At 43.3% G+C, this 11,630-nt stretch overlaps 2 protein-coding genes across 2 annotated transcripts; one reads left to right on the top strand and one right to left on the bottom strand.

Moving 5' to 3' along the window:
- The first annotated feature begins 235 nt into the window (after positions 1–235).
- LOC117426175 (protein pitchfork-like) lies at positions 236–6,173 on the top strand. Its single transcript, XM_034043541.3, has 6 exons — positions 236–315; positions 1,006–1,142; positions 3,723–3,824; positions 4,227–4,360; positions 4,496–4,613; positions 5,492–6,173. Exons 1-6 carry the CDS (start codon positions 300–302, stop codon positions 5,558–5,560), a joined length of 576 nt encoding a protein of 191 aa, XP_033899432.3. The 5' UTR covers positions 236–299; the 3' UTR covers positions 5,561–6,173.
- LOC117429109 (transcription initiation factor TFIID subunit 8) lies at positions 5,775–11,320 on the bottom strand. Its single transcript, XM_034048311.3, has 8 exons — positions 11,192–11,320; positions 10,105–10,264; positions 9,113–9,211; positions 8,846–8,908; positions 7,874–7,998; positions 7,367–7,514; positions 6,832–6,974; positions 5,775–6,647 (listed from the first exon to the last, which is right to left on the bottom strand). The coding sequence occupies exons 1-8, from the start codon at positions 11,237–11,239 to the stop codon at positions 6,507–6,509; spliced, it is 927 nt and encodes a 308-aa protein (XP_033904202.3). The 5' UTR covers positions 11,240–11,320; the 3' UTR covers positions 5,775–6,506.
- Positions 11,321–11,630: the final 310 nt, after the last annotated feature.

Here is an 11,630-nt window from a genome sequence, read left to right as displayed (position 1 = left end):
CAACAGCGACACCCTGTGTCGTTTCGATGCTATTTATTCTCCTTGCTTGTTCCATGAACATGCGTCTTTAAAATCATAAACACGCTCTAAAATTAACTAGGCTGTTAAGCGAAATTTAAACGTCATGGTAAATACCCGGCTTTTATACAATAGAATTTCAACTGATCGACTCATTTCATATTTTACATGGACGACCTATCCCAGAACGCTCTGCGGCAAAGTGCTTTATTACGTCACCCGTTTCTCACAATGGGCCATTGTCATAGTAACCAGGTGTAAACATTTCACTTGGAGGCAGCATGGCTTCAGAGACAAGTGAGTTTTTTGGGGTTTTTTTTTTAACCCAGTTTAACAAACGAAAACTATTTTATTAAAAAAATAAAAATAAAACGAGATTCAACCGAAGCACACCAAATGGAGCAATCTGTATTGAGTTTTTAATGGGTACTGTTATAGTAGTTAAATGGAAAATATTCTGTGAATCGCTGGTATTTTTAAAAGTCATTTTAAATCACTTCTTGCTATTCTGTTTTGCCTGTTGTTTTATTTTTAAATATGTTTTCTAATGAGTATTGTATTATTTCATGTAAATCTATTCTATGTATCGTTTCATGTGCTAGTTTTGCCGTGACGTTCAGTCCTGCAGGACTCTCCTGTAAAAGTGATAGATTTACCCCGAGTTATATCGTGAAAATGAAAACGAATCCATAAATACAAGGATCAGTTATTTAGTTTTTTTTTTCTACTGAAAATACAACCCTGAATTTGCTAAGCAATATGACCTATCATGGAATCTCAAAGCGAATGCATAGTGCGTCATTAAAATCCAGACAAAAAAAAAATGTGATGATGTCATTTTGTCCCACCATTGTGATGTCGATTGATTTGCAGTCCAGTGCGGTGACGTCATCGCTTGTGTCACATCTAGTCCCTGTATCAGCTGTGCTCCCAGGGGTGATGGCTTATTCCAGTCTGTTGGTTTTCCTGTTTGTCCCTCGTTTTCAGTGAATAGAGTGTCCTTTGGAAGCACCCAGGAGAGGAAGCTGCTGCCCCACCACTGCGCCCCAGACAGACTAGGGGTCGAGGTGCCCTCTCTTCGGGAGAGACCTCACCTGGGGCCAGGCTGCTACAACAACCACACTGTGAGTCTCCAGGGGGGCAGACACGGGGGCTGGAGCAGAGCAGGTGTCAGTGGGATGAACTGCGAGTATCGGGGTGCAGTGATTAGACAGGGGGCGCCCGAGTGCTGGTGTAGAGTGATTGTTTTGTAGATGTAATCAAGGTGCAAGGGGGGAAGCTGTGTTATTGAGGTGCAGTGATTAGACAGGGGCGCCCGAGTGCTGGTGTAGAGTGATTGTTTTGTAGATGTAATCAAGGTGCAAGGGGGGAAGCTGTGTTATTGAGGTGCAGTGATTAGACAGGGGCGCCCGAGTGCTGGTGTAGAGTGATTGTTTTGTAGATGTAATCAAGGTGCAAGAGGGGAAGCTGTGTTATTGAGGTGCAGTGATTAGACAGGGTGTAGAGTGATTGTTTTGTAGATGTAATCTAGGTGCAAGGGGGAAGCTGTGTTATTGAGGTGCAGTGATTAGACAGGGTGTAGAGTGATTGTTTTGTAGATGTAATCTAGGTGCAAGGGGGGAAGCTGTGTTATTGAGGTGCAGTGATTAGACAGGGTGTAGAGTGATTGTTTTGTAGATGTAATCTAGGTGCAAGGGGGGAAGCTGTGTTATTGAGGTGCAGTGATTAGACAGGGTGTAGAGTGATTGTTTTGTAGATGTAATCTAGGTGCAAGAGGGGAAGCTGTGTTATTGAGGTGCAGTGATTAGACAGGGTGTAGAGTGATTGTTTTGTAGATGTAATCTAGGTGCAAGGGGGGAAGCTGTGTTATTGAGGTGCAGTGATTAGACAGGGTGTAGAGTGATTGTTTTGTAGATGTAATCTAGGTGCAAGGGGGGAAGCTGTGTTATTGAGGTGCAGTGATTAGACAGGGTGTAGAGTGATTGTTTTGTAGATGTAATCTAGGTGCAAGGGGGGAAGCTGTGTTATTGAGGTGCAGTGATTAGACAGGGTGTAGAGTGATTGTTTTGTAGATGTAATCTAGGTGCAAGGGGGGAAGCTGTGTTATTGAGGTGCAGTGATTAGACAGGGTGTAGAGTGATTGTTTTGTAGATGTAATCTAGGTGCAAGGGGGGAAGCTGTGTTATTGAGGTGCAGTGATTAGACAGGGTGTAGAGTGATTGTTTTGTAGATGTAATCTAGGTGCAAGGGGGAAGCTGTGTTATTGAGGTGCAGTGATTAGACAGGGTGTAGAGTGATTGTTTTGTAGATGTAATCTAGGTGCAAGGGGGAAGCTGTGTTATTGAGGTGCAGTGATTAGACAGGGTGTAGTGATTGTTTTGTAGATGTAATCTAGGTGCAAGGGGGGAAGCTGTGTTATTGAGGTGCAGTGATTAGACAGGGTGTAGAGTGATTGTTTTGTAGATGTAATCTAGGTGCAAGGGGGGAAGCTGTGTTATTGAGGTGCAGTGATTAGACAGGGTGTAGTGATTGTTTTGTAGATGTAATCTAGGTGCAAGGGGGGAAGCTGTGTTATTGAGGTGCAGTGATTAGACAGGGTGTAGAGTGATTGTTTTGTAGATGTAATCTAGGTGCAAGGGGGGAAGCTGTGTTATTGAGGTGCAGTGATTAGACAGGGTGTAGAGTGATTGTTTTGTAGATGTAATCTAGGTGCAAGGGGGGAAGCTGTGTTATTGAGGTGCAGTGATTAGACAGGGTGTAGAGTGATTGTTTTGTAGATGTAATCTAGGTGCAAGGGGGGAAGCTGTGTTATTGAGGTGCAGTGATTAGACAGGGTGTAGAGTGATTGTTTTGTAGATGTAATCTAGGTGCAAGGGGGGACGCTGTGTTATTGAGGTGCAGTGATTAGACAGGGTGTAGTGATTGTTTTGTAGATGTAATCTAGGTGCAAGGGGGGAAGCTGTGTTATTGAGGTGCAGTGATTAGACAGGGTGTAGAGTGATTGTTTTGTAGATGTAATCTAGGTGCAAGGGGGGACGCTGTGTTATTGAGGTGCAGTGATTAGACAGGGTGTAGAGTGATTGTTTTGTAGATGTAATCTAGGTGCAAGGGGGGAAGCTGTGTTATTGAGGTGCAGTGATTAGACAGGGTGTAGAGTGATTGTTTTGTAGATGTAATCTAGGTGCAAGGGGGGAAGCTGTGTTATTGAGGTGCAGTGATTAGACAGGGTGTAGAGTGATTGTTTTGTAGATGTAATCTAGGTGCAAGGGGGGAAGCTGTGTTATTGAGGTGCAGTGATTAGACAGGGTGTAGAGTGATTGTTTTGTAGATGTAATCTAGGTGCAAGGGGGGAAGCTGTGTTATTGAGGTGCAGTGATTAGACAGGGTGTAGAGTGATTGTTTTGTAGATGTAATCTAGGTGCAAGGGGGGAAGCTGTGTTATTGAGGTGCAGTGATTAGACAGGGTGTAGAGTGATTGTTTTGTAGATGTAATCTAGGTGCAAGGGGGGAAGCTGTGTTATTGAGGTGCAGTGGCCTTTGCTGTAGATCAGGGGGGCTCCGACCATTTGCTTTCGAACCATAAGTTAAAACATTGGAAACCTCTGTTGAAGCAGCTCCTGAATTCATGCAAACCTCTACAATCTGGAATGGACTGGAGCTGTGGCTCACCCCTTGCTCACTTCTATCTCTGTGTTCTCCCAAAGGTGAGCAGTTTCTCGTATCAGCTGGAGAAGAGGCCCGAGAGCAGGAAGGGGTACACTATGGGGGCTCGGACCACGGGCCGCTTCCTACCCTCTACTGCACAGGTACAGTGGCCCCCAAAACACCTGCAAGCACTGCTCAAATTATTGGACTGCATTCCAATTGAAGCACATTTTTGGTTGTATTTTTTCTATTCAGTTACATCTTTCAGATATAGATTTACCACCCATCAGTTTCCTGCTTCCTTTTAGCCTCTTTTCACTTGGAAAGTGTAATCAGCACTTAACTTAGACTAAAGATAATTATTTGTTAATTTTTATATATATATTTCTTTACATTTTATTAGACCCCCTATTGAGAAGCATGCATGAATCCCATTCACAGGATCATAAAGAAATGTAAGATGCACAGGAGAGCAGAAAGAATCAGACAGTACTGTAATTCAGTATTCAGAATAGTAGAGAAACGCATAATTGAGTGTTCCCTGCTTGCTGTCCTTTGTGCAGACAGAGACTCCCTCGCCAGCGGAGTACCAGGCAGAGTGGTGCCATGAGCGCATCTTCCCCCTGTACCCTGCCCCCTTCTGCTCCAGCACAGCGAGGTTCCTGCGCCACAGCCCCCTCGAGTGCCCCACTCCAGGGTAAGGCTCCTTGCACTGCTCTATATAGTCCACTGTAACCCTCTCTGTGTCCAGGGTCTATGAGGCACGCTTCCTAAGCACTGTCAGATGTTAGAGATCTTCTCTGTTCTTCTTGTTCTTTTGTGATTGATCCAGTCCAGGGATGTACGATCACAACATTCATAGAAACCGGAAAGTGACCTGGCCAATGAGGTTTGGAGCCCCTGAGTGGCGGCTGGTTCCCTCCCTGGAGAAGAGAACGATGAAGACCGAGGTGGGTCGCCCTTCACAGACAGCCTGCTGCGCTAGAAGTGTTCGGTGGCTGCCTGCGATCATACTGAGAGTGGGATTCTCCCGAACGCTTTGCTGTGTCTGGACCACGAGCGAAGCAAAAAGACAGCAAAGAGAAATACACTAAAAATGATCAGAGGTAGCCACTGAACAAGACATTAAATCTGAATAAAAAAACGATCATGTATAAAATATATATACCGAGTATCAAAAGAAACATCAGTATTATAACATGTTTATTTTCGGAAAAAAATAAGGTATATAAATGATGGACATTGACAAAATGTTTTTGGTTTCTTTTTAATCACTCGATCAGTCATCCATGACCATGACATGCTTGAGTGACTATGACTGAAGCAGATGCACTTAATCACCTAATTAGAGAGACAGTTGATTGGACTCTGGATATGGAGTGATTTCAGCTGTTGAATTGCAAGCTTGAATAAAAGCAATAAAGAAAATCACAGAAAAAAACCCCAATATGCCATGTCTGTCAGCAACTTTACTCTTTCAGTCCATCTACAAAACATAGGGAGTGATGGCCAAGGCATTCAAATCAATGTTCTTACTTCTTAATGGAAATTGCAGCATTACCACTAGACCCTCTTGTTTGTGAAGTGTTTTTCATTTTTAACTTTAATTAAAGGATATACCAATTTTTTTATTCATTTTTTAAAAATACAACAGATTAGATGTATAAAATTTAGGGATCTTTAACATCCCCATCGCCCGTGGTATTTTATTTACGGTTTTAGAAATGTTAAGTTTGTGTGAACTGTGTGTTTGAGAAGATGCCTTGCTAAAACTTTGGAAAAAACACACATCTGCATTACAAAATATATATGCATATTTTTTTTTTAGCTTCTCACCGACAAGGAATTCCAAAAACAACGCAATAGGATTGCTTACCTCAGCTTGTACTTCAACTGAGCGATGCTGCTGGAGACTATCACAGAGAGGGAGACGCTGCTACTGCACAGTGCTGGGGCACATCCTGTAATGCATCACTTCACAGACCTGAATCCTCACCAGAAACCATGGCATTACTACTCAGCTTCTACCTCATCACAGTACTCTGTTATACATAGAGATATGCTTGCTGTTCAATAAATATATTTTAAAACATTGCAAGAGATAAAATACGTTTCTGGGATTCTACCTTTAAATTTAATTACATAATTTCATTTTCCTAAAGGGGTCAGAAAATAAACTTACAAAAAAATACAAATATATGTATACAATGCAAAATGTACAGAAACTATTAGGATCAGACATGGCAGAACACAGCAGGAGTGCTTCAAAGCAGAAGAAAAATATTCAGAACAATCCTTTTTATCCCCCTATTTTATTTAGCTTTGTTACCCCAACTGACTATTCATTTTCATAAGCAATGGGTTTCCTATACCCAAATGTAAACCTGCGTGGGTACGGGACTGACTCCCCAAAGTTATATTGTATGTTTCTGTATTTGTACCTGTATGTATTGCTGGGTTATTTAGAACAAACAGAGTAAGCTTGTTAATGTGTGGAGCTGTTTATGTTAGTGTAACTGTAATTGTAATTGTAATTGAATAGCAGTGTAATTGTAATTTCAAACACTTTTGCTGCAATTGTAATTATACTTGGCCCCAGGTCTGTTAGGGAGCCCGCTCACTGGAAAAGGCAGGGGGACACAAACACTATGACAGGCGTTCTCCAGCGCGAGTAAAAACAGAAGAACATTAACGAGCGGGAGGAGGCCATTGTCCGCTTCCTGGAAGCTGATTGATCTGAATCGATCTCAATGGATCCCAGTGATTCAGCATCAACACCTTGACCGGACGAGCCCCGGTCTGAGCCCCTACTCCTCCCTGCAGGTTCGGTGCCGGCTCTTCTGTCACTTCTTCCTGCGCACTTTGGGTTTCTTCACGGGTCTCAGGTACGGGTTGTCAATCAGGTTCTCCTCACTGGCTTTACCGGCTGGCAGGGCGCCCCCTTGTGGCAGCCCAGAGTTCTCCTTGTCTGCACCCGATTCGTCCTGGAAGAAGGAGGGAGACAGGGTTGAGGGACATGCTGTCGGAGCATTATATCCAAGGCGCGTTATGACCGAGAGCCTTATAGCGAGGGAGCACTGTATATATGTTTGTTGGCTCTAAGAACTCCCGATTCATCAGCGCGGCTCAGGTTTCAGCCACAAAGCTCTGCCGGCTCCGATCACTCACGTTGCTGATGTTCACTGAGGTGTTCTCTGTGTCCGTCTGGTCGTCCTGCTCGGAGGAGTCCGTCTCCTCCAGCTGCTGCAGCTCCAGCTCGGAGGGGAGCAGGGCGTTCAGGTAGGGGATGGTACAGGGTTGAGACGCAATCACTGCGGGACGAAGCAGAGACACGTCACAGCACTGCCACAGACACGCTGCCTCGGGGATGGAAATAAGACACAGTAGTTTCACCCATTCCAGGTTATTATGTGCTTAACACAGTGTATAGGTAATAAGCTGAGGTGTGTCTTATTAAACTCATAGGAAAACCTGGAGTGGTGTGCAATGAGAGTCTTGGATTTTATAAGAATTATAAGAATACCAGCCCTGGATATTCATGGCCTGGTATTCTTATAATTTTTAGTTTGTGTGACACAGATAGGTAACTTAACATGTTACAATTATACACACAGTGACTGAAGGGGATATAAAAGCAGGAGCTCTTCATTGTCTACAGCACCATTCCCACCCCACCCCTCCCATGCGCTGCTCCATTCCTCACGTGGGAAGGTGGTGATGTCATCGTTGAACAGGCTCTGTGTTTCTCCGGTCTTGGCCATGAAGCGGGTGAGAGCGCGCTCCACGTCCCTGCGCTGCGACGCTGCTTTCTCGCGCACGACCTGGTAATCGGAGATGGGCTCACGGAACGTCTGCGTGCGCAGGGACAGAGACAGGACAGCAAATCAGCTGCAGCCAGCAGCTACTGGCCTCAATCTAAAGCTATACAATGTGAGTGGTGTTCTGGAGAAATCTCACATCCCGCATTTTCAGATTAACTTTGCTTATTTTGTACCGTCAAAATATATTTTCAGAAAAACAGATACAAGTGCTAAGTTCAACACTGTACACAGTGCCATTGAAAGACCGAAGTCATGAAACATTCACAGCAATTCCTTACTTTTTTTGTATTTTTTCATTTTTGGTTAGACAGCGATTTCATCTAAATAAACGCCCTGCAGTATCCCACTGGCTCCATGCTGGCCAGTGCTTTCTCTTTCCAATTCCTTACCGGAGTCTTGATGTAGGTGTGCGGGTCGGGGAACTCCGGGAGGTGGCTGGGAATGTGGGAGGGGTGCAGGCGCTTCTGTCCCGCGGTCAGAGCTTTAGGGGCTATCGGAGGGTTTGTCACTGGAGCTGAGGAAACAATCAACGACATCTAAAGCCTTGTTTACCTGGTAGCGTTTTTCTTTTCCAGAATGCTGAAGCCCAGTCTTCCTTGATGAAAGTACAGTGGAACCCCCAGAGTTACAAACCCATCGGGAATGGAGGGAGTTCATAAGTCTGAAATGTCTGGTATGATCTTCATGCCAGACGATTTAATGCATATGTAACGTATTAATACCATTGCTACATCTAGAGACCTAAGAATACTAATAACAAAACAAAAAACAAACTAGAACCGTGCTTCAACAGTTAATTCACAGCGTTGGATCTTCATGTCTTTTACAGTAGCCAGCAACCTCCAATTTCCACTTTCAAGTGGGGGGTTTGGTTGAGTGGTCAGTTTTTAAGCGTGGGAGTCGTAACTTTGAGACTCTACTGTACTTGGCTCTCCCCAGCCAGACTGTGTCACAGGAAATAAGCGCCAATCTAACCCCAACACGTAATGCCAAGGTGGGGTCTTATTACCTGTAGCACATTGCAGAGCAGTTTGATCCAATCCTGGTTTTACTATGAGTTTAATGAGACCCACCTTGTTACCTACACAAACTGTGGCAAATTAAGTATGTAGCAAGACCTGGAATGAGAGAAACTGCTATGCAATAGGAGTCTTACTTCTATCTGTGTGTTATAATAAGGAAACAGCCTGCACTGGACTTATTAACCTATTATAAACCACAAAAACAGATATTGTACTTATTAACTACTGCTTAAGGTGAACTGAAGTATCCCAGGAACATTGCTGTTCTACAGGTAGTTTTACTGAAGCCTTCTTGAGTGTTTGAAGGTGTGGATGATCCTGTGTGACAGTGTCACTTACGTGCCGTGATTACCATCCTCTGTGACCGCTTTGCGTAAAAAGGGAGGGTATCCACATTGAAACCTGCATGAGAAGGAGAGAGAGAAAATAAGAAATGTGCCCGATCGGACAGATGATAGTAAACGTTTACATCTGTTCATCAACTACAGATTTCAAATTTTGACTCGTATAGGAAAATAAAAAAAAGGTCATCAACGAGGAAACGCTGCAGAAAAGAAAATATATATTTAAGAATGTACCTGAGAGAAGTCCCCCCCAGTGACTCACCCATTTCCACCAGTGTGACCACCACATCGGACAGCGTGGGCTGCGTCCGGGCCGTGTGCTCACAGTAACTCTTGGCACAGCGCCCCACCTCCGAGATATCTGCAGACAAAGGGAACAGGCGGTAAATTCAAAAATAGGGACAACAAAGCATTCACGAATCCTGCAGACAAGCTCAAAGCAATGTGAGCATTCACAAATCCTGCAGACAAGCTCAAAGCAATGTGAGCATTCACGAATCCTGCAGACAAACTCAAAGCAATGTGAGCATTCACGAATCCTGCAGACAAACTCAAAGCAATGTGAGCATTCACGAATCCTGCAGACAAGCTCAAAGCAATGTGAGCATTCACGAATCCTGCAGACAAGCTCAAAGCAATGTGAGCATTCACGAATCCTGCAGACAAGCTCAAAGCAATGTGAGCATTCACGAATCCTGCAGACAAGCTCAAAGCAATGTGAGCATTCACGAATCCTGCAGACAAGCTCAAAGCAATGTGAGCATTCACGAATCCTGCAGACAAACTCAAAGCAATGTGAGCATTCACGAATCCTGCAGACAAGCTCAAAGCCAGGTAAAGGGTTTAGAGAAAAAATGAAAACGAAATACTGGTTCAAAAGGACCCGGAAGCACTCAGAACGATTCCAAACTTCTTAAAATAGAAAGGTGAGCAGGGCTGGGGTCATTTCCATTTTCAATTCCTTTTTAAAATCAATTCCCGTTCCCTCTTAATCAATTCCAACACATCATTGATGAAAATTGCAATCAGCAGTATTCTGATAAAATGAGCTTCTCACAGTGAAAACACATTATTTAAACTGTTGGGAAGGAATTGGGAATTGATTTTAAAATGAAATTGGAATTGAAAAACAGGAATTGACCCCAACCCTGAACGCGAGTGGAAATAAGAAATGAAAAGGACATTTAAGATGCGCTTTTTAAAATAACTAAAGAGGAAAGAACCCAGTTAAACACTCTCTCTGCAGTCACTTACAGCTCTGAATCATCTCTGTCAGAGACTCCACAGCTGCCTTCTCTGCAGACTCGAACCCGGCCTCTGTCAGCAGGGAGCTCACCACCACCTGCAGGGTGCGCCGGCGAGCCAGGTAGTAATTCTCTGCAGGGTTGGAGGGGGCCTTACTGCCTGATACTCGCTGGGGAACACAGGAGCCACGAACACCATTAGTGTAAAACACTTAACCCTTTCAGTCCTCAATTACTTTTTTTTGTCGAGCTGAAGGCAGCAAAATTAAGTTAATTAAAAAAAAACACTCCTTTAATGAGTATACAGAAATTAAATTCTTGCTAATCTGGGTTTGTGAAACCAGCTGCGAGTCAAGTAGACAAGTGTGTTTTGGCTACTAAATTTAACTAATAAACATATAATCTGGATGATGATGATGATGATGGCCTCTGATTTACTAAACTCAAAATAAAACCTGGAATGGCTAAACTTGCTATACAAGGACTTTCTTGGGTTTTTTAAAACACTTTTTGTGTGTACCTTAGTAACTGCAAATGAGAGACTTGAATTTATTAGCACTGGATACTGGTGAGTAACACATTTTTAATAAAGGATGTAATTTCCAAACTCTTGCATAAAGTGAGAGACAGTATTTACCAATTAGAAACCCTATCTATCTATCTGCCTTACGAGTTTAGTTACGTTTGGTCACTGCATAAATGCAGGTTTCACAGCATGTGTCCAGTTCCGTTCATATAATGAAGTAAAACCCTGATGTAGATATTATCTCAGGTTACAGCGTTATAAACCGTGCAGTAAGAACCATGTCAAATTAAAATACAAATGTCGATTTCTGGTAAATATACTTGGTGTATCAATTATCCTCGAACAGAAGTTAGCCAATCAATGGCTACAACTGCTCTTCTACACCAATCACTGTACTCAGGGGGTGGGACGATACAGCCTTATCAACAACAGCCGACGTGACTAGCAACGGCCGGTGTGTTACAACTGAAATAAGTCCGACTAATTACACTGAAGCGGGAACCACAGTAACTTTATATATTGTGTTTTTATCCATTTCTCAAGCTGAAAGCGTATAGACGTAAATGATTACCATTCCGGGGACAAACGACCCGCTCCCGACGACTGCAGGGTCCGCCATCTTGGGTTTCTTGGTGAATTTCAACGCACACGCACCCCTCTCGCAAGGAAGGCTGGGGGATGTAGTTTTTAAAATAGTCTGAAGGCGTTTCTATATCAGTCTAAAGAAAATCTCGGCTGGTGTGGTGTCGTAACCAACAATGCTATCTGATGTTTCCTCCAGTAGGACAGAGCTACCGGAGGTATGATATAAAAAGGAGGCACTATATGATAGGCAATGCTATCTGATGCTGCCTCCTGTAGGATAGTGCAACCGGAGGTATGATCGTGACTTATACACTGTATATTGTTAGTTTGATCATATAATACATATCTTAGAAGTAGAGGTCTTTTTTTTTTTTTTAAACTTAATTAAAACAAATAAACAAGCAATGTCGTGATGAGTTAGCGCT

The sequence above is a fragment of the Acipenser ruthenus genome, chromosome 29 (genome assembly GCF_902713425.1).
Source record: "Acipenser ruthenus chromosome 29, fAciRut3.2 maternal haplotype, whole genome shotgun sequence".
NCBI classification, from domain to species: domain Eukaryota; kingdom Metazoa; phylum Chordata; class Actinopteri; order Acipenseriformes; family Acipenseridae; genus Acipenser; species Acipenser ruthenus.
This window is presented reverse-complemented; position numbering and strand designations above follow the sequence as displayed.

Excerpts from the sequence above, each read along its gene's own strand:
- LOC117429109 (XM_034048311.3), bottom strand. The coding sequence starts at position 11,239 with ATGGCGGACCCTGCAGTCGTCGGGAGCGGGTCGTTTGTCCCCGGAATG. Across the intron at positions 9,212-10,104 it reads GACAGAGATGATTCAGAGCT|ATATCTCGGAGGTGGGGCGC; the intron begins GTAAGTGACTGC and ends CTTTGTCTGCAG. Across the intron at positions 7,515-7,873 it reads ACACCTACATCAAGACTCCG|ACGTTCCGTGAGCCCATCTC; the intron begins GTAAGGAATTGG and ends CTGCGCACGCAG.
- LOC117426175 (XM_034043541.3), top strand. Across the intron at positions 3,825-4,226 it reads TCCTACCCTCTACTGCACAG|ACAGAGACTCCCTCGCCAGC; the intron begins GTACAGTGGCCC and ends TCCTTTGTGCAG. Across the intron at positions 4,361-4,495 it reads CTCGAGTGCCCCACTCCAGG|TCCAGGGATGTACGATCACA; the intron begins GTAAGGCTCCTT and ends TGATTGATCCAG.